This window comes from Gracilinanus agilis, chromosome 2, assembly GCF_016433145.1.
Source record: "Gracilinanus agilis isolate LMUSP501 chromosome 2, AgileGrace, whole genome shotgun sequence".
Taxonomy (NCBI): domain Eukaryota; kingdom Metazoa; phylum Chordata; class Mammalia; order Didelphimorphia; family Didelphidae; genus Gracilinanus; species Gracilinanus agilis.
Genome location: NC_058131.1, coordinates 483,323,834 through 483,342,428, shown reverse-complemented (window position 1 = coordinate 483,342,428; position 18,595 = coordinate 483,323,834). Strand labels below are relative to the sequence as shown.

The 18,595-nt window shown below is 39.6% G+C and overlaps 1 protein-coding gene across 3 annotated transcripts in view; it reads right to left on the bottom strand.

Annotated features, from left to right (window-relative positions):
- Positions 1–822: 822 nt before the first annotated feature.
- Positions 823–18,595, bottom strand: part of ESRRB (estrogen related receptor beta) — a 76,883-nt gene continuing 59,110 nt past the window's right edge. For all 3 annotated transcript variants that reach the window (XM_044662098.1, XM_044662096.1, XM_044662097.1), the window contains 2 exons: positions 11,968–12,237; positions 823–1,173 (listed from right to left, as the gene is read on the bottom strand). In XM_044662098.1, the coding sequence (XP_044518033.1) occupies positions 929–1,173; positions 11,968–12,237 (515 nt within the window). In that variant the 3' untranslated portion in view covers positions 823–928. The remainder of the gene's footprint in view (positions 1,174–11,967; positions 12,238–18,595) is intronic.

Sequence of the window (18,595 nt, the reverse complement as noted above, 5' to 3'; positions counted from 1 at the left end):
AGGAGAAGGAAATTGTATGTTGGGAAAGGAGGTGAGGAAATCAGCTGGAAGGACAGAGATATGTTAGAGAACACATTAGTACTGGCTGTGACTCTTTCATCAGTGGGGTCTTAGTACTGATCTCTGGGTATGCTCAACTGGTTATATAGGTATGCGCCTTCTAGTCTTTCCTAGCCAGCAGAGAATTGTGATGCTAAGTGGGTAAGAAGAGATGGCAACCTGGAACAAAAGTGAAAAAAAGGGCTAGGACCCCGGGGAAGTTAGAAGACCAATGTCCCGTGAGCATCTCTGACCCTCCAGTCAATGCCCCCACTGACAGTACAGAGGCTGCAGATTGAACAAAGCCTCCTGCTCTCTCTGAAAAACAAGTTCCCCTTGACCCTCCTCCCCTTGCCTCAACCCTCCTGGATAATTTCCCCCAGAATTCTTGTCTTCCTTCCTGCCCAACATCATCTGAAAACTGGTACCTCCCTGGGCAATGGAAGGGCAAGGCGAGTGGGGTGGGAATTGAGCAGTGTACATACACACTGCTTTCTGATTGCGGGTGCTAGCTTTGGTGCTTCCTCTAGGGATCTACTATCTCCTACCAGGAATTAGCCTTGACAGGGGCCTTAGGGCTGCCTACCAAGAAGGAAGAAGCACAACCAAAAAGGAAAAAAATAATCCAGATCACAAATGAACCAAAGAGCCCCTCTTCCACCCCAGCCCGCCCCCTCCCACCCCCCAGATCCCCACTCCCCATTGTACATGTGATTCTGCATACAGACAGATGGACAGATGGTAAATGACTTCTTCCGGTTTTGCTCTTAGCCATAATAAATGATTTGAAGGTAAAAGCCAGTGGCTGCGGGATTGATTTTTCCCTCCCTCCCCACGTCTGTCTGTGGGCTGGAGTCTGTGTGTTTGCTAGGAGTGGGCGCCAGGGCCGTCAGACCTTTGCCTCCAGCATTTCTAGGAAGAGTTTGTGCATGGGCACCTTGCCCTGCAGTTTGATGCTGTAGAAGTGTTGGACGGCCTTGGCGGCCGTCTGCCGCAGCAGGGGCAAGGTCAGCAGCAGCTTGCCTGCCCTTCGAGGCTCCTCGTGGCGTTGGCTCAGCTCGTAGTCCTGGAGGGCCTCATGGAGCAGGTCCTGGAGCTTCTGCACAGCCTCTATGTCCTCTATGTGCATGGAATCTGGGAGAAAGAGAAAGGCCAATGAGAAAGAGAGAGAGGTGACTTATGGAAAGGGAAAGCTCCCTTGCAAGGAAATAGTAGAATCATAGGATGTTTGAGCCTGAAAGGCCTTTAGGGATGTGGGATGTATGAGCTAGAAGAGTCCTTCCCTGGTGGTCACCTGGTCCAAGTTCTTCCTTTTACAGCTGGGACAACTGAGGCCTGGTAGACAGGGAAAAGAGATCGGCCAAGTTGACACGGCAAGTTCATGTTAAATCAGACAACAAACTCGAAGCTGCCCAACACCTAATTCAATTATCTTCTCTTTATACCACCTTATCTCTTTTTTTAAGTCCTTATCATTCTCCTGAGTATGGAGCTTTGGAACCCCCATAGGAAATCCCACACAGGTCTGACTCCAATTGCCTGTATTCCCTTTTCCTCCACCACTGAGGTTCTTCACTCAATTTAATCATTAAGGCACAGGAGGAATTGGCATTGAGCCTAACTGTGGGTCCCTGATTGCCTAGCCCTTATAGCTCTTCTGTCTTAGAACTGATAATAAGATCAGAGGTAAGGGTTTTTTTAAATTATGTTTTTATTTTGAATATTTTCTCTTAGTTACATATTTCATGTTCTTTCTCTCTCCCTCAATCTCCCCTATCCTCCCTTAGCTGAGGCACAATTCTACTGGGTTTTACATATATCATTGATCAGGACCTAATTCCATATTATTGATAGTTGGACTAGAGTTATCGCTTAGTGTCTACATCCCCAATAATATCCCATCAGCCCATATGTTCAAGCAGTTGTTTTTCTTCTGTGTTTCTCCTCCCACAGTTCTTCCTCTGAATGTGGCTAGTTTTCTTTCTCATAAGTCCCTCAGCCTTGCTCTGGATTCTTGCATTGCTGCTAGTAGAGAAGTCCGTTATGTTTGATTGTACCACAGTGTATCAGTCTCCATGGAGGTAAGGGTTTAAAAAACAATAAGAAAGCAAGAATTGACAGTTAGGTGGCATGGTATATAGAAAATGGGAAGACTCATCTTCCAGAATTCAAATCTGACCTTAGACATTAGCTGTATGACACTGGGCAAGTTGCCTAACCCTGTTTGCCTCAGTTTCCTCATCTGTAAAACGAGGAAGAGAAGGACATGGCAATCCGCTCCAGTGCCTTAGCCAAGAAAATGCCAAGTGGGGAAATGACTGAACAACAACAAAAAAAATTAACATTCGACATCTCTAGGTCCCCTCAGAGAAATGTAGGCAAACTCTTTGCAGTCAGGGACTTTTTGGAGGTTGGTCTTAGTATGCCCAGTTCCTGGGAGAGTTCTTTGCATATAGTAGGAAATTAAATGCTTGTTCATTTGGGTCATGTCTGGTTTCTACCCTGCTTTGTGGATGCTTTGTAGATGACACCAACTTTGCTTCTTTCTGCCTCTCTATCTCTTACCACTATTTTCTTGAGGCAGCCAGGTGGTACAGTGGATAGATCTCTGGACCTGGGATCAGGAAGACCTAAGATCCAATCCAGCCTCAGTTACTACCCGTGTGAACCTGGACAAGCCACTTAAGCGCTATGTGCCTCAGTTACTTCATCTGTAAGATAAGGATAATAATAGTACCCAAGTCTCAGAGTTGTTATGATAAAGTGAAATATTTCTAAAGCTCTTTACAAACCTTAAAGTACTATGTAAGTGCTAGCTATTATTATAATAATATCTCAGAACACATGCTGTGAAGTTCATTAATACCTCAAACAGTCAGCAAACATTTATTAAGCACTTATTTAATTTATTACGTGTAAGGCACAGTTCTTAAGGTCAGGGAATCCAAAGGCAAAATGAAATAATGAAATGTAAATTCCCCAAGGACCTTACATTATATGAGTGGAGATGACATGTAGATATACAACATATAAATATACATGCAAACATCATATGGCTGTCTGTATGTACACATATATCCATCTGTTCACACGTATCAGAAATGGTATAGAAGGCAAGAGATTCACGGAAGGTGAATGAAACTAGAATCAGACTGGCTGCCTGGGATGTCCCTCTTCTGCTTCCCCAAGGAGTAGAATACTCTGGCAAGATAAAATGCGAATGCTGCCAAAATGTTTCATAAAACATTGGTCAAAGCCAGTTGTAGCTGGTGTTGGCATTCTTGGATGTGGTCGATTATCCACATTCTCAGATGTTGTTGATGATCCACTTTTGTGGAGCAAGGGAAGGAAATTAACATTTATTGAGCACCTACTGTGTGCCAGGCACTGTGCTAAAAGCTTTACACACATCATTTTGTGGCAAAGGAACACTTGGGTGCTTACCTGGCTGGACAGCCAGTCCTAGGGGCTGAGCTAAATCTTAGAGTGGAAGAGAGACGGGAAGTGTGGGGAAGGAACCACTGCTGTCCCAACACTAACTGGAACTAGTCCTTTTTTTTTTTTTTAACCTCTGATTGGACAGCTCATCAGTTTGTGGTTTCTCTCTCTTTGACCCTATAGATAGCCTTCAATCTGCCTTATGCCTTGCTAGCGTTTCTCAGAGGGTTTCTCAGGCATAAGCCTGCAGAGGTATAGGAGTTACAGAAGGGAAAACTTTTAAGTGAAGGGAGGTAGGGAGAGAGACAGGCAGGGAATATCTGGGCTTTTCTTTTTGAAATACAGAAATTTACATTAAAAAAAATGTATAGGTTGCAGCTGGGTGGCTCAGTGGATTGAGAGCCAGGCCTAGAGATGGGAGGTCCTGGGTTCAAATTTGGATTCAGACATTTCCTAGCTGGGTGACCCTGGGCAAGTCACTTAACCCTTATTGCCTATCCCTTACCACTCTTCTGCCTTGGAGCCAATACATAATAGCGATTCTAAGACAGAAGGTAAGGGTTTAAAAAAATTATAGCTGGCCAGATCTCATGCTGTGATATAAAGAACTGGGCTGTAAACATGTGGATTTTCAAAGTATATATTTTCATTTCTGAAGAAATTAAATATCCTTCTGATACTAATCAATGGTCCTAGTATCTGTCCTTCTAAAATTCACTAGATGGTTAAGTTTCTTAAGACAGAGACTTCATCATTTTCATCTTTGTATTCTCCATCACATTGAGTACAGGGTCTTCTATATCGTGGACGTTTAATTAATACTGAACGAATGAATAAATACTCCCAATATCTCTATCATCTTACCCCTACTCGGGAGCACAAAGGTACTGGAGAACATGACAGTGGAACTGACTGAGGTTGGATTATTGGAATGAGCCAAGGGAAGAGAAAGTGAAGCCGGAAAGCCACCCCCAACTTTGAGGTTTCTTTAAAAAAAAAAAGAGTAGCAATTTCTTGAGAATCTAGCTAGATTCAAACACAAATATGGTGAAAGATTCAATGAACTGGAGCAAATTTGGAGGAGGGCAGTTGGAATGGTTAAGTGTTTTGAGTGCATGATGTAGGAAGGTCAGTTGAAAGAACTGGAAATATTTAGCCTGCAGAAGAAAAGATTAAAGTGGGTCATGATCTCCATCTTTAAATATTTGAAGGGTAATTGTGTGGAAGAGGGATTAGATCTGACCTTTTTGGTTGCAGAGGAAGGAACTAGGATCAATGGGTAATAGTTGCAAGGGGGAAGATTTGGGTTTCATGGAAGGAAAGACCTTCTAGGAATTATAGGTATCCCAAAATAGAATGAGCCTCAGGAAGTAGTGGGCCACTCTCTACCAACCCCATTAAAGTCTATTATTAACAGGGCAACTAGGTGGCTCAGTAGATAGAGAGACAGGCCTGTAAGATGGGAGGTCCTGGGTTCAAATGTGATCTCAGACACTTCCTAGCTGTGTGACCCTGGAAAGATACTTGAACCCCAGCTAGCCCTTACCATTCTTCTGTCTTGGAGTCAACATTCAGTATTGATTCTAAGAAAGAAGGTAAGAGTTAAAAAAAATGTGTTATTAATCTAAACTTCTGCTTCTGACTTTGGAGGTGGGGTATGCAGGGGAAGAGATGACTAAGAGAATTACATGCTACCACTTTATCCTCAAATTCTTGTAGTATCTTGCTTTCCTGAGGAGAGGCAGGACTGTTGATTATCTGGCCTGGAATTGTGGTGCTGGAGAAGACTTCTGAGAGTCCCCTGAAAAGCAAGGAGATCTAGTTTGTCAGTACTTCAAGAAATGAATGCATACTATTCACTGGCAGGTCAAATGCTGATGCTTAAATACTTTGGAAGACAGGACTCACTGGAAAAGACTCAGGTTGGGAAGGACTGAAGGCAAAAGGAGAATGGGATGGCAGAGGATGGGATGGAAAAATAGAATTGTGGAAGCAACAAATATGAGCTTGGGCAGAATTTCATAGATATTGGAGGCATGCTATGGTCCATGGGGTCCCAAAGAATCAGATAGGACCGAATAGTGAACAAAAACATGCCATTTTCTGAGTTGAGTGTTACTGGCCCTGTCATCTTTGTGTAGGTCAAGAAGTGTTATCTAGCAACTGGTGAGTGGTCAGCCTTTGTCATGTGGTAGATTGCATGCATCCTTCCATTCTTGTTCTCTTGGAAGGTAATAAAGAGATCTCTATTACAACTGACCAGAGGCTATTTGGAATAGTGCCAGCAAGTGACCAAGTAACCATACAGATTGTCTACAGTCTCTGTCTACCTTTCTTTTCTCCATCCTCTCCACCCTCCCCACCAAAAGCAGAATTAAATTGGCAGCTGTCTTAAAAAAATACTTTGCAGGATTAATTTCTTTGCAATCCATCAGCAAGTCTGTATTGATGGCATTGATAAACTGTTAATTACAAAATCAATGACTATGAATTTTTACTGCTGTCAGGGAACTTTGGGACTGCAGTGGTGCAGGGCGAACAGAGGCCAGCAGAGTTCCCAGGGGATCCTTGGCCACAATAGCTATCGTGGAACCCAGCACTATCCTCTACCCACATCTCCCGTCCTAAAGAAACAAGCTCAAATATCTCCCTCAATGAACCAGGACAAAGCAAGGAGGGCATTGATGGTCTGCACTGCCCTGCTAATTCTAATTCCATAATATTTGTCTTTTCTACTATTACTAACTAATAGTTAGTATTTTTAGTAATTTTAGTAATAATTACTAACTAAAAGACTATATAATAGTCTTTTCTACTATTACTAACTCAAGTAGTGCAGGTCCTCATTACCTCTTCAATAGCTTATCCTGATCTGCCATTCTGCCCCTAGTCCCTGAGTGCTCCAAATACGTTGTGGTGAGATTAATCATCCTAGAGCCGAGTTCTAATCCCATCACTCCCATTGGGAAAATTATTTAATGATTCCTGTTGCTAAAATCCAAATCTAAAGCCCTTTATAATCTAGCACCAATCAGCTTTTCCAATGCTATCTCCCATTCCTTTCCCATAATACATATCAGACATTCCAGTCAAACTGGCAAATACTCATCATTTTTATCCTTCCTTTGTTTTATTTTTATATGTATTTTCATTTTGTATTTGATAATCTCCAACTAAAGTAGACATTTCCCCACACACACCAGAGAAAGGGAATTTCTTACCTGAATATTCATCATCTACTGAAAATATTTTCTGAGACACCTCTATGCCTTTGTTTATTCTAATTTGCTATAAGAAATGCTCTCTTGACCCCTCAATACATATGGAAATGCTATCAGCCTTTTAGAATGTTTTAAATATTTTTTTTGCCAATAACATGTAATAACAAATTCCCACATAAGTTTACTGAAGTTACATGATCAAACTTGTCTCCCTCCCTCCCTCCCTTCCTTTTCCCCTTCTAGAGCTGGCAAGCAATACAATCTTTGTTATGCGTATATTTTCATACAAAATATATTTCCATACTGCTCATTTTTTATAAGTGAACAATTATATGAAACCAAAACCCCAAAACATAAACCCAAATAAACAATGGTATGGTATGCTTTCATCTGCATTCCAACTCCAACGGTCTTAACATCACTGAAGCTATGAAGGCTTCCCTAGTTTCTCTTCCCAGCTCAGACTACTCTAAACTCAAAATTATGGCTCCCTTCTGCCATCTTTGATCAGCACTTTCAATTCAGTTAATCAAATATTTATTCAAAGCTGACTTCGAAGGGTGTTTTACATTTATAATATAAAAAAGAGGGGGGTAGCTGGGTAGCTCAATGGATTGAGAGCCAGGCCTAGAGACGGGAAGTCCTAGGTTCAAATCTGGCCTCAGACACTTCCCAGCTGTGTGACCCTGGGCAAGTCATTTGACCCCCATTGCCCATTCTTACCACTCTTCCACCTAGGAGCCAATACACAGAAGTTAAGGGTTAAAAAAAAGAAGTTGACTATGTGCAAGCTCTAAAACAGGATACAAAGACAAAATAAAGGTAGGAGGCTATGCTCAAGAAAATTACACTCTAGATAATATGTTTATAACCTGGTGGAATTGCTGGTCAACTTTGGAAGTGGGGAGGGAATAGGGGAGGGAGACAACATGAATCATGTAACCATGGGAAATTTATATGTAGATTTGTTACTGGAATAAAATGAAGAAAAGGGTTTTTAGAGATTACACTCTATTAGGGAAGGGTGTAACATATGTGTGTATAAATATATATTATGCATAGAGAGATTGAGGGAAAAAATGAGAGAAAAAAGATACTGAGAGGAAAAGAGAAAGAGAATGAGGGAGAAAAATGGAGAGAGACTGAGAGAAAAAGAAAGAGAAATTGAGAGAGAGAGGGAGAGAGAGAGAGAGAGAGAGAGAGAGAGAGAGAGAGAGAGAGAGAGAAATCTATGTAATTATCAAGTAAGTTGAGGAGGAAAAGAGAAGTAACAACTGGGATACAATATGTACATAGATTAAAAATACAAAGTAATTTGAGTGGAAAAAAGAAGTAAAAACTGGGAAGGAGGGAGTTCAGAAAAGACTTCATAAGAAGGTGACACTGGAGGTAAATCTTTAAAGAAAGATAAGAACTCAGAAGGGAAATGATGGAAAGGGAGTACATTTCAGGTATGGGGAACAGCTTTCACAACTACACAGAACTGGAGATGGAATAACAAGTTCAGGGAACAACTAGTTGCCCACTTTGACTGGTAAGTAGGGTTCATAATGAAGAGCAATATGAAATGAAGCTGGAAAGTTAAGTAGGAGCCATTCTATGGAGAGCCTTAAACATCAGGCACAATATCCAGTGCTTAATATTGTGCCTGGCACATAGGCAATTAATAAATATTTATTTTCTGATGATTTTATTCTAAAAGCAATAGGGAATCACTGAAGGATTTCGAGCAAGAGGGTGATAGATTTATATCTTAGGAAATTTCTTTGGCAGTGAGTTATGTGAAAGATGCATTGTAGAGGGGAGAGACTGGAGTCAAGTAGATGAGTTAGGAAGCTATTAAAATGGTCTAGGCAAGAGATGATGAGAGATCAAATGGGGTAGGGGTCATGGAAGAGAAGAAAAGGTTAGAGGTGTTAATGTTGTAGAAGTAGAATTAAGATAACTTAGTTATTATTTGGATGAGGTTGGAGGATTGAGGCAATGAAGAACAAAGAGTAGAGGATGACTCTGAAGGAAAGGGAAAGGGAAAGGAAAAGGAAAAGGAAAGGGAAAGAGAAAGGAAAGAGAAAGGAAGGAAAAGGAAGGGAAAGGAAGAGAAGAGAGGAAGCATTTATTAAATATCTATTATGCATCAGGCACTGAGCTAAGCATTTTATAAATATTACCTTATTTAGTTTGAGTAACTGCAGGGGAGGTTGCACCATCAATAAAAATTTAGAAAGAAATTTAGAAGAAATATAGTTTTGAGAAGGAAGATGATGAATTATTTGGGGGCATGTTTGAGATGCAATTATTTGGGATATTCAGATGGATATATCCAGTAGGCAATTGGCAATACTGAGCTTGAATATGAGAGGAAAAAAATTAGGGCTGGATCTATAAATTTGAAAGTCATCTGTGTAGAGATGATAACTGAACTCATCAAAGCTGATGAGATCACTAAAGGAAAGAATATAGAGTGAGAAAAAGGCCCTTAAAAGAAGCTTAAAGTCAGCCAGGTTAAGTGAAGAAGAAACTCATGATAAATCAGACTAAGAAGAGTGGTAATATAGGTAAGCAAAGCAGAAGGGGATACAGTATCATCAAAGTCAAGAGGAGAGAGTTTGTCAAGGAGTAGAGTTTGGTCAGCAGTATCAAAAGTTGCAGGTACAGTGGATAGAGTGTGACCTTAGACACTTACTAGCTGTGCAAACCTGGGCAAGTCACTTAATCCCATTTGCCTCAGTTTCCTTATCTGTCAAATGAGCTGGAGAAGGAAATGGCAAATTATTCAAGTATTTCTACCAAGAAAATTCTAGCAGTCATGTAGTCAAACACAACTGAAAATGACTTAACGATAAAATCAGAAGTTGCAGAAGTCAGGGAGAATACATATGATAAAAGGGTCTTTGGTCCTGGCAATTAAGAGATTATTGGTGACCTTGGAGAGAAGAGTTTCAAAGCAGAGCCTTGATTATAAGGGAAGAAAAATGAATTAATAGAGAAGAATTAGAGGAAATAAGAGTAGATAACTTTCTAGGAACGTAACTGTGAAAGAGATGGCAGGGTTGAGCAAAGGTTAAGGACTGGAGAAGAGTTGAAGATACCTGTAGGGAGTAAGGAAAAAAGCAGAGAGGTGATGAAGATGAGACAAGACAGGATGGGATGCTTGCTAAGAAAAGAGAGGGAGGATAGGATTAAACTAACAATAACCTTTAAAAAAAAGTCCACTTCTTCCTCAAAGAAGGAGTTGGGGTTGAAGAAAACAAGCATATATTAAGTGATTGCTATATATTAGGTGCTACACTACAAATATTAGCTCATTTGATCTTCACAACAACTCTAGGAGGTGAGTGCTATTATTATCCCCACTTTTACAGTTGAGGAAACTGAGGCAGAAAGTTAAGTACCCAGAATTACAAAGCTATTAGTATCTGAAGTCAAACTGAACTCAGTTCTTTCTAACTTCAAAACCATCATTCTATCCACTGAACTATGGACTAGGGAAGATAAAGGAATTTGTGATATATGGCCTTGATTTTCTCAGTAAAGTGGTTGTTGGGGACATTTGATGAAAGAGAAGGGGGGTTGGAGATGCAGGGAGCTTGAAGAGATAGAAGTTTCCGAAGCTTCTTTAGAGATTGTAAAACAAAAAGCTAATCATGGAAGAACAATAGAATTGCCATACAGCAGTAAGGGTCCATTGAGATCACATAACGTGAACCTCCTTCATTGCATTTTCATTTATTTATTCATTCAAAAACATTTACGTACGGACCTACACCAGGCTTTGGGGGAGATACAAAGTTTAAGCAGATATGATCTCTGTTCTTATAGAGATTAATCTAGCAGTCTTACGTTCTACCTTATATCAAAGCTATTTGTGCTTTTCACAAAAGAGGGGATAGAAAAAATTTTGGATTTATTGCTGGGTTCGGGTGTAATCTAAAGGCTATTTCTGCTAAGTGAGAACCTTTTCCACCTGATTTGTTTCTTCTCACTAGAGTAAAACTCTTAATGTGTCTATGTATGCATTAGACTTTTATGGAAGAGAAGCTAAGAATGACAACTGTCCAAAAGCAGATGTTCTTTTTATCTTTAAGGAAAGGCATGAAATAAGGGAGTGGAACCTTTTGTTGGAAGTAGGAAACTGATCATAAGCCAGGAGACTAAAATAGACCAAACAGAGTATTCAGATAAGTAAGCAAAACAAATGGGGGTAGAATCATGGAAGGCAAGAGGATAGAGTTGATCAAGAAGTAGATTTGGTCAATGGTATTAAAAGTTTCAGAGAGGTTGGGGAGGATGTTGAAGAAGGAGTCCCTGCCCAGGTATGAACCCAGGACTGTGTTCTGAGACCTCCTTTCAACTTGGATGATGTGATCTGATTGGTTGTCTTTTAAACTGCTAGTTGACCAGAGTGCTCAGTAAGTTCTTGGCAGCTATATCTTTCCTCTTCCCACTCAGTTGTCTAGCTTTCTGCTTGAGTATTCTCGGGAAATGAGATGCAAAGTTGTTTTAATGCTACACTAAGCAAAATAATTAGGATGGTAAATCTACCACCTACCAAAAAGTCATCATACATTCTGGTACAGAGTGTAATATGGATAACATTTTCTTAACTAGGTAGCAGAAAATCTGGGTTCAAGTCTGGATTCTGCCACTTACTAGCAATGTGACCATGGGGAAAATAAGCTGTCTCATTTTCCTCATATGTACAATAAGGATAATAGTAGTAATTCCTATTATATCTACTTCACAAGGTTATTGCGAGAAAAGTACTTGGTAAATTATCATGTCCTAAATCAATGAACTATAATAATTATTATTTTGTCTTCCCTACCCTTAGTAGAAAGTTGACTATGTTCTACCATTATATCTTCGTAGTCCTTGCTGGTTGATTCCACTCCTCCTTCATCTTTCCTTCTCCTGTCTTTAGTCATTATTGGTAGCTTGGCCTGTCTAGTTCACTCAGGAACTCAGGATTCCAGAATCCACGAGCTCTATTCTAACCACTAAGTTAATTATGTTACTCATCTTCTCCAGCTTCCCCTATGGTTATGCCACCATAATCCTTGCTAGTCAATTCTATTCCTCCCTCTCCTTACTTTCTTTTTGACTTGAGTCATTGCTGATAGCCTAGCCTGTCAGGTTCACTCAGAAACTCAAGATTCCATGACCCAAGAGCTCTTTTCTAAACTACTTGCTGATAATGCTGCCCATCTCCTCCAGTTGCCTCTGTCATAAGGATCTCCCTGGCTCATGCAAACGTAACATGGACCATTACCTGAGTTGGCGAGGGCAAGGGCCTTGAGGGTCACAAACTCTTCTTTCTCTACCTTGAGTTTCTTGTACCTGCGGACCAACTGCAGGATGGCCAAGTAGAGTTCTAGCAGTCCCGTGAGTCGGGAATGCTCCTCGTCCATGATGTAGTCTTCAGCATACACCAATTTGTCATCATAGGGTAAGGAGCGGTACACAATGCCCAGGATGAGAATCTCCATCCAGGCACTCTGCAGCAGGCTCATCTGGTCTCCCAGAGAGAGGTTTGAGAATCCTGGTTTAGAAGAGTAAGAAAGACAAAAGACAAAAGCCTGGTCAAATTAAGGTAAGGAAAAGCTAGGGAGAGGAGTATTTGCCTGGTGGTCTCTAAGGCAGCCAATGCTTTTCTAGGGAGGTAAAGGGGAGGGTAGTGCCAGCCAGCTGTCAAAAAGCCTACCATGGTATGAAAAGCAGAAGTATTGGATGTAGGCAAAATCAGAAGTAATGAATGGGTGGAAATTGCAAAGAGGCAAATTAAACTTGATTCAAGGAGAAAAAGTTCCAACAGTGAAAGCTATCTAAAAGTGGGATGAGCTGCCTGGGGAGGTAGATCCTTCCTCATTGGTCATGTTATAGAAGAGACTCTTTTTCAAATATAGGCTCAACTTGACGGTCATTGAGGACCCTTTTACCTCCTAGATTCTGTGTGAATCAGTACGATGAAGAAAACCTGAATTTAAGTGTCATCTCTGACACTTAGAGGATATTGGTCATTCCACCTCTTTAGTATTGCAAAATGGAGATGATACAGATTAGGAGGCAGCATGATATAGTAGCAATGCACTGGATTTACAGTCAAAGAATCTAGGGGTTCAAAGCCATTCTTTGTCCCTTATTAACCTTGGGCAAGACATAACCTCACTGAGCCTCTATTTCCCTAACCTATAAAGAGAAGATATTGGATCTCACACTGTATACCAAGATAAAGTCAAAATGGGTACAAGATTTAGACATAAAGGATGCAACCATAAGCAAATTAAGGGAGCACAAAATAGTTTACTTGTCAAATCTATGGATAAATGATTAATTTATCACAAAATAAGAGATAGAGAGCATTACAAGATGTTAGATAGATGATTTGTATTACATTAAATTAAAAAGGTTTTGCACAAACAAAATTCAACCAAAATTAGAAAAATGGCAAAAAGCTGGGAAGAAATTTTTATAGCAAGTATCTCTGATAAATGCCTCATTTTTTAAATATATAGAGAACTGAGTCAAATTCACAAGAATACAAATCATTCCCCAATTGATAAATGGTCAAAGAATATGAACAGGCAGTTTTCAGTTGAAGAAATCAAGGTTATCTACAGTCATATGAAAAAATGCTATAAATCACTCTTAATTAAAGAAATGCAAATTAAAACAACTCTGAGGTACCACCTCAGATCTATCAGATTGGATAATACAACAGAAAAGGAAAATGATAAATGTTGGAGGGAGTGTGGTTGGGATTGGGACATTAATGTGCTGTTAGTGGAGTTATGAAATTATCCAACCATTCTGGAGAGCAATTTTGAACTATGCCTAAAGGGCTTTAAAATTGTGCATATCCTTTGAGTTAGCAATACCACAACTAGGTCTGTTTCCCAAAGGGATTTATAAAAGTGGGGGAAGACCCAATTTGTTCAAAAATATTTATAGCAGCCCTTTTTGTGGTAGCAAAGAATTGGAAATTGAAGGGATGTCCATCAACTGCGAAATGGCTAAACAAGTTGTGGTAGCTAGTAAAGGAATACTATTGTGCTGTAAGAAATGATGAGAAGGATAATGTCAGAAAAATCTGGAAAGACCTACATGAACTGGTACAAAGTAAAGTGAGCAGAACCAGAACATTGTACACAGTAACAGCAATATTGTATGATGAGCAAGTGTGAATGACAGTTATTCGTAGCAATACAGCGATCCAAGACAATCCCCAAGGAAGGGTTCAATATAAAATGTCATCAGCCTTCCGAAAGAGAACTGACAGAGTCTGAATGCAGATTGAAACATACTATATTTCACTTTCTTCATTTTTTTTGTTCCAGTTCTCTTCAACAAAATGACTAATATGGAAAAATGTTTTATGTGACTGCACATGTAAAATCCTCCTCTGATTGTTTTCTGATGCAGGGAGGGGAGAAAAGGAAGATGGGGTAGAATTTGGCCCAAAAAATTTTTAAAGCCCCAAAAGGTAAAAAATTGTTTTTACATGGAATTGAGGGGAAAAAAGAAAAGATAAAAAGATAAAGAATAGATAATAAAATAAAGAAGAGGTCGGATTAGATGATTTTAAGGGTCTCTTCTAGATGAAAGTTCTTCTGTCTCTGACCATCTCTACCCAGTTCCTATTCTCAGATTCTACTGATGTTCATTACTGCTGGAAGAACATTTGCAAGTGCTAACATCATGGGAAGAATATGTTAGGCATGTTTGAGTAGAAGGCATCCAACCCTAAACTTATAGATTTGGAAGATTTCAATAATCGCATTGCTTCTTCCTGTGGATTTTTCCTTCCCGTGGGTAGCCTTCATTTCCCAATCTATCAGAGCACGCTGAGGCAGTGCTTAGATGCTTTCATCTGACTTATTTCTAAGACTTTTCTGTGGAATTTCATTTCTGTTGAATGTATATCATGATACAGTAGAAAAAGTACTGAACTTTCAATTGTTGAACCCGAGTTCAAATACTGTCTCTGTCACTACCTGTGTGATGATGGGCAAATTACTTAAACTCCCTAAGCCTCAGTTTCCTCATCTATAAAATGAAGGGATTTGGACAAGATGGCCTTAAGTTCCCTTCCTACTCTATATCTATGATATAGATCTCACTTTATGAGACTTTTTCAAGCCATTCATCATTTAAATTGGAAACTGAAAAATTCCTTAAAACTAAATGCAGCTGGTCTAAAACAAAACACACCCTCTCCCCTTCTCAATAAAAAATACTCTACCTTCTTCCTAAATTCCCAATTTCTTTTTTAAAATTTTATTTTTATTATCATGCAAAACACACTTCCATATTAGTCCTCATTGTAAGAACACACTTATACAAAACTGAATAAGACCATAAATAAATGAAAATAAAAAATATATAATTAATAAAAACATAATAAATGAAAATTTAAAAAATGAAAAAACCATAAATACATAAAAAACAAAAAATAAATGAAAAATAATATGCTTTGATCTGTATCCATCTGACTCCAACAGTTCTTTCTCTGGAGGTGGATTAAATTCCCAATTTCTCTTAATGGTACCACTATTCTTTCACTCGATCTTGAACCCTTGGTACCACTTCTCTTCTTCATTCTCATTCACCCTTCCCACCATATCCAACCAGTCATCATATTGTCAGTTCTACCCTCAAAATAGCTCTCCTCTCCATCCTATTCTCTCCCTTCACACATACTATCCTGTTCAGGTTCTCATCACCTTTCTTCTGGTCCATTGCAATAGCTTCCTAATTTTTCTGCCTTTCTCAAGCCTTTCCTCTCTCCAATCTGTCTTCCATGGACCCTCTTTCCAGACTTAAAACACATTGCTGCTCACCTTCATAGAGTCTATGTTTCAGCCAAACTGAGCCAATTGCTGTTCTTCATGCATTCTATTTCCTATCTCTGTGCTTTGCATATACTGGCCCCTATGTTTAGAGCAGTGTTGTTGTTCAGTTGATTTCACTTGTGTCTTCATGACCCCACTTGGTTTTTTTTTTTAAACCCTTGCTTTCCATCTTAGAATCAATACTGTGTATTGGTTTTAAGGCAAAAAGAGTGGTAGGGACTAGGCAATAGGGGTTAAGTGACTTGTCCAGGGTCACAAAGCTAGGAAGGGTCTTGGGCCAGATTTGAACCTAATCAGAGAGGTTTTATGTGCATGTTGCTCCACCAATAGAATGTAAGTTCCTTGAGGGCAGGTCCTTTTTTGTTTTGGTCTTCACATCCCCATCATCTAGTACAGTATCTGGCACATAGATGTTGGTGGATTGATTTTTTGAAGTTGAGGCTGTGGGTTCTGTGGTCATGGGTGGATTTAAAAGTACACTCAAATGATTCTGAAGAACTTATGACCAAGAATGCTATCCATTTCCAGAGAAAAAAACTGTTGGGAATCAGATGAAGATCAAAACATACTATCTTCCAAATTGGGTTATTTACCATATTATTTTGGAGTTTTGGTTTTATGTGAATATTCTCTTACAACAATGACCAATATGGAGGTATGTTTTGCATTATAATCCAGATCAAATTGTTTACCATCTCTGGGAGGGAGGAAAGAAGGGAGACAATTGGGATCTTACAATTTCAGAAAATGTATGTTGAAAATTGTTATTGCATGTAATTGGGAAAATAAAATCTTTGGAAAAAATAAATACTAAAGGTCTTCAGGGATAAAAAGGACACAAGTGAAATGGGACAAAAAGGGAGAAAGTAATTGAGATGATTAAGGGATGGCAAAGTGATTAAGTCCTTCATTTTGGGAAGAATAGACAATATTCTTCTGAATATAAATACTGGTTCTACTTTAGGCTTGGAATCAAAGAGAACTGAGTTCTGGTCTAGTTTAGGAGAGACATCCTTTCTGTGTTTGACAAATGTTTGTTTAATTGAAATGAATTTCATTTTCACTTTGTCACACCCTTGCTGCATGACCTTGGTATGTTATTTCATTCCTCAAGGTCTTGATTTCTTCATCTAGAACAATGGTTCCCAAACTTTTTTGGCCTACTGCCCCTTTTCCAGAAAAAATATTACTTAGCGCCTCCTGGAAATTATGAAACTATTTATTGAACTCAGAATAGAATGTAATACAAAAAAAAATGTGGCCATCACCACCTCCCTGGATTGCTGCAGCACCCACCAGGGGGTGGGAGCGCCCACTTTGGGAATCACTGATCTAGAAGATGACTTGATAGAAGATTACCCCCAAATCTCTCTGAACTTTTGGCATTCTATGATTTAATCTGACTAATGAATACAATATTTTCAATTTGGCCTGAATATGCATCTTATTTTATAAATCTAGGATTATATGTATCATCAGTCTACTGACGGACTAAATCTGAGGCAAGATTCCTCCAGGGCTAAGACTTTAAGACTGCTACCCTTGGTTCCCCAATCCCCCACCTCTGAGTTTTCTCCCATTTGCAGTGCGCTCAGAAGATGCAAGTTCCTTTGAATATTAACCTTGGCAAGACAAAATTAGGAAGAGAACATCTGGGGCCAAAATATTTCATAAAACATTGGCCAATACCAAATATAATTCATGTTAGGATTCTTTGATGATCCATGAATTGTGGAAGATAATCTATGCCAGTGATGGGCAAACTAAGGCCCGTGGGCCAGATGTGGCCCCCTGAAATGTTCTATCCAGCATGACATTATTCCTAATCTGATGAATACAATAAGTAGGATACAATGCAATGAAACTTCGAAAGATTTGCCTTAGAAACAGACTAACTGATGAGCATTTCCTTTCCTTTGGCCCCCTCTTTAAAAAGTTTGCCCATCACTGGTCTTGCCTATATTCTCCACTGCCCCCAATTCCTCTCTCTTAATAATAATAATGATGATGCTAGTCAACATTTCTATAGTGCTTTACAAATATTTAGAATTACTTTACAAGTATTATCTTTTTTTTCATCCTTACAAAAATCCTGGGAGGTAAGATTAAATTTCCAATTTATAGGTGGAAGGTAGGAAAAAAAATCTCCATTTCACAGATAAGGAAACTGAGGCAGGCAGAGGTTTAAATGACTTGCCCAGGGTCATGCCTTTAGAGTCTTAGGTACCCCCACACACACACCCCAAGGTCAGCAGTCTATCCACTATACTGCCTCATTGTCCAAAAGTGCTGGTCACTGCAAATGCCAATTAGACACAATTGACCTTGCTTATCCTCTAGTTGCTTCTAAAGAAGTTAAATTTTGGATTTTCACAAGGGTATTTGCAGACTTTTTCCTTTCAAGTGTCTTTGGCTCTTCCCTTCAGCTATTTTTATCCCATACCTCTCTGTGCCCTCTACCCTGGCCTGCCACTAACCCTCTTCTATAAATGGACTTTTTCTATAAATGGACCTTTTCTTTTCCATTTTCTTTTTCCCTAAAAGGGAATTGCAGAAGGTTAGAGCTGGAAAGCACCTTTAGAGGCCAACCACCTTCACTTGACAGATGAGGAAACTGAGGTACTTCAAAGGTGACTTGATAGATGGATTACTTAGGGTCATGTAGGACTTAATCCCAGGTCTTCTGACTTCAGTTCCAATGCTCTATCAACCACATCACGCTGCTTTCTAGCATTCCTTTGCTCAACCTTCTCGTAGCAGAGCCTCACACTCAGGGAGTGAATTATAGAGCCTCCTCAGCATCCCCCTGGTCTAAGCATCCTTGTGCCTGCAGCTCAGTCTGTGGAGCCCAGGTCTTCAACGATCATTTGATGTTCCTTTTTATCAAGTCAGCAATTAACAAAAGAGCTGATGATTGCTATATTGACTGACCATGCATTGGGTTTTGATATATGTGTTATCTCAGCCAAAGATGCAGTAGCAAGGAGAGGGGCAGGTGATTATGTGTTTATCACAATGCTGTTAGGGCGAGAGGATGTGTGCATGCCC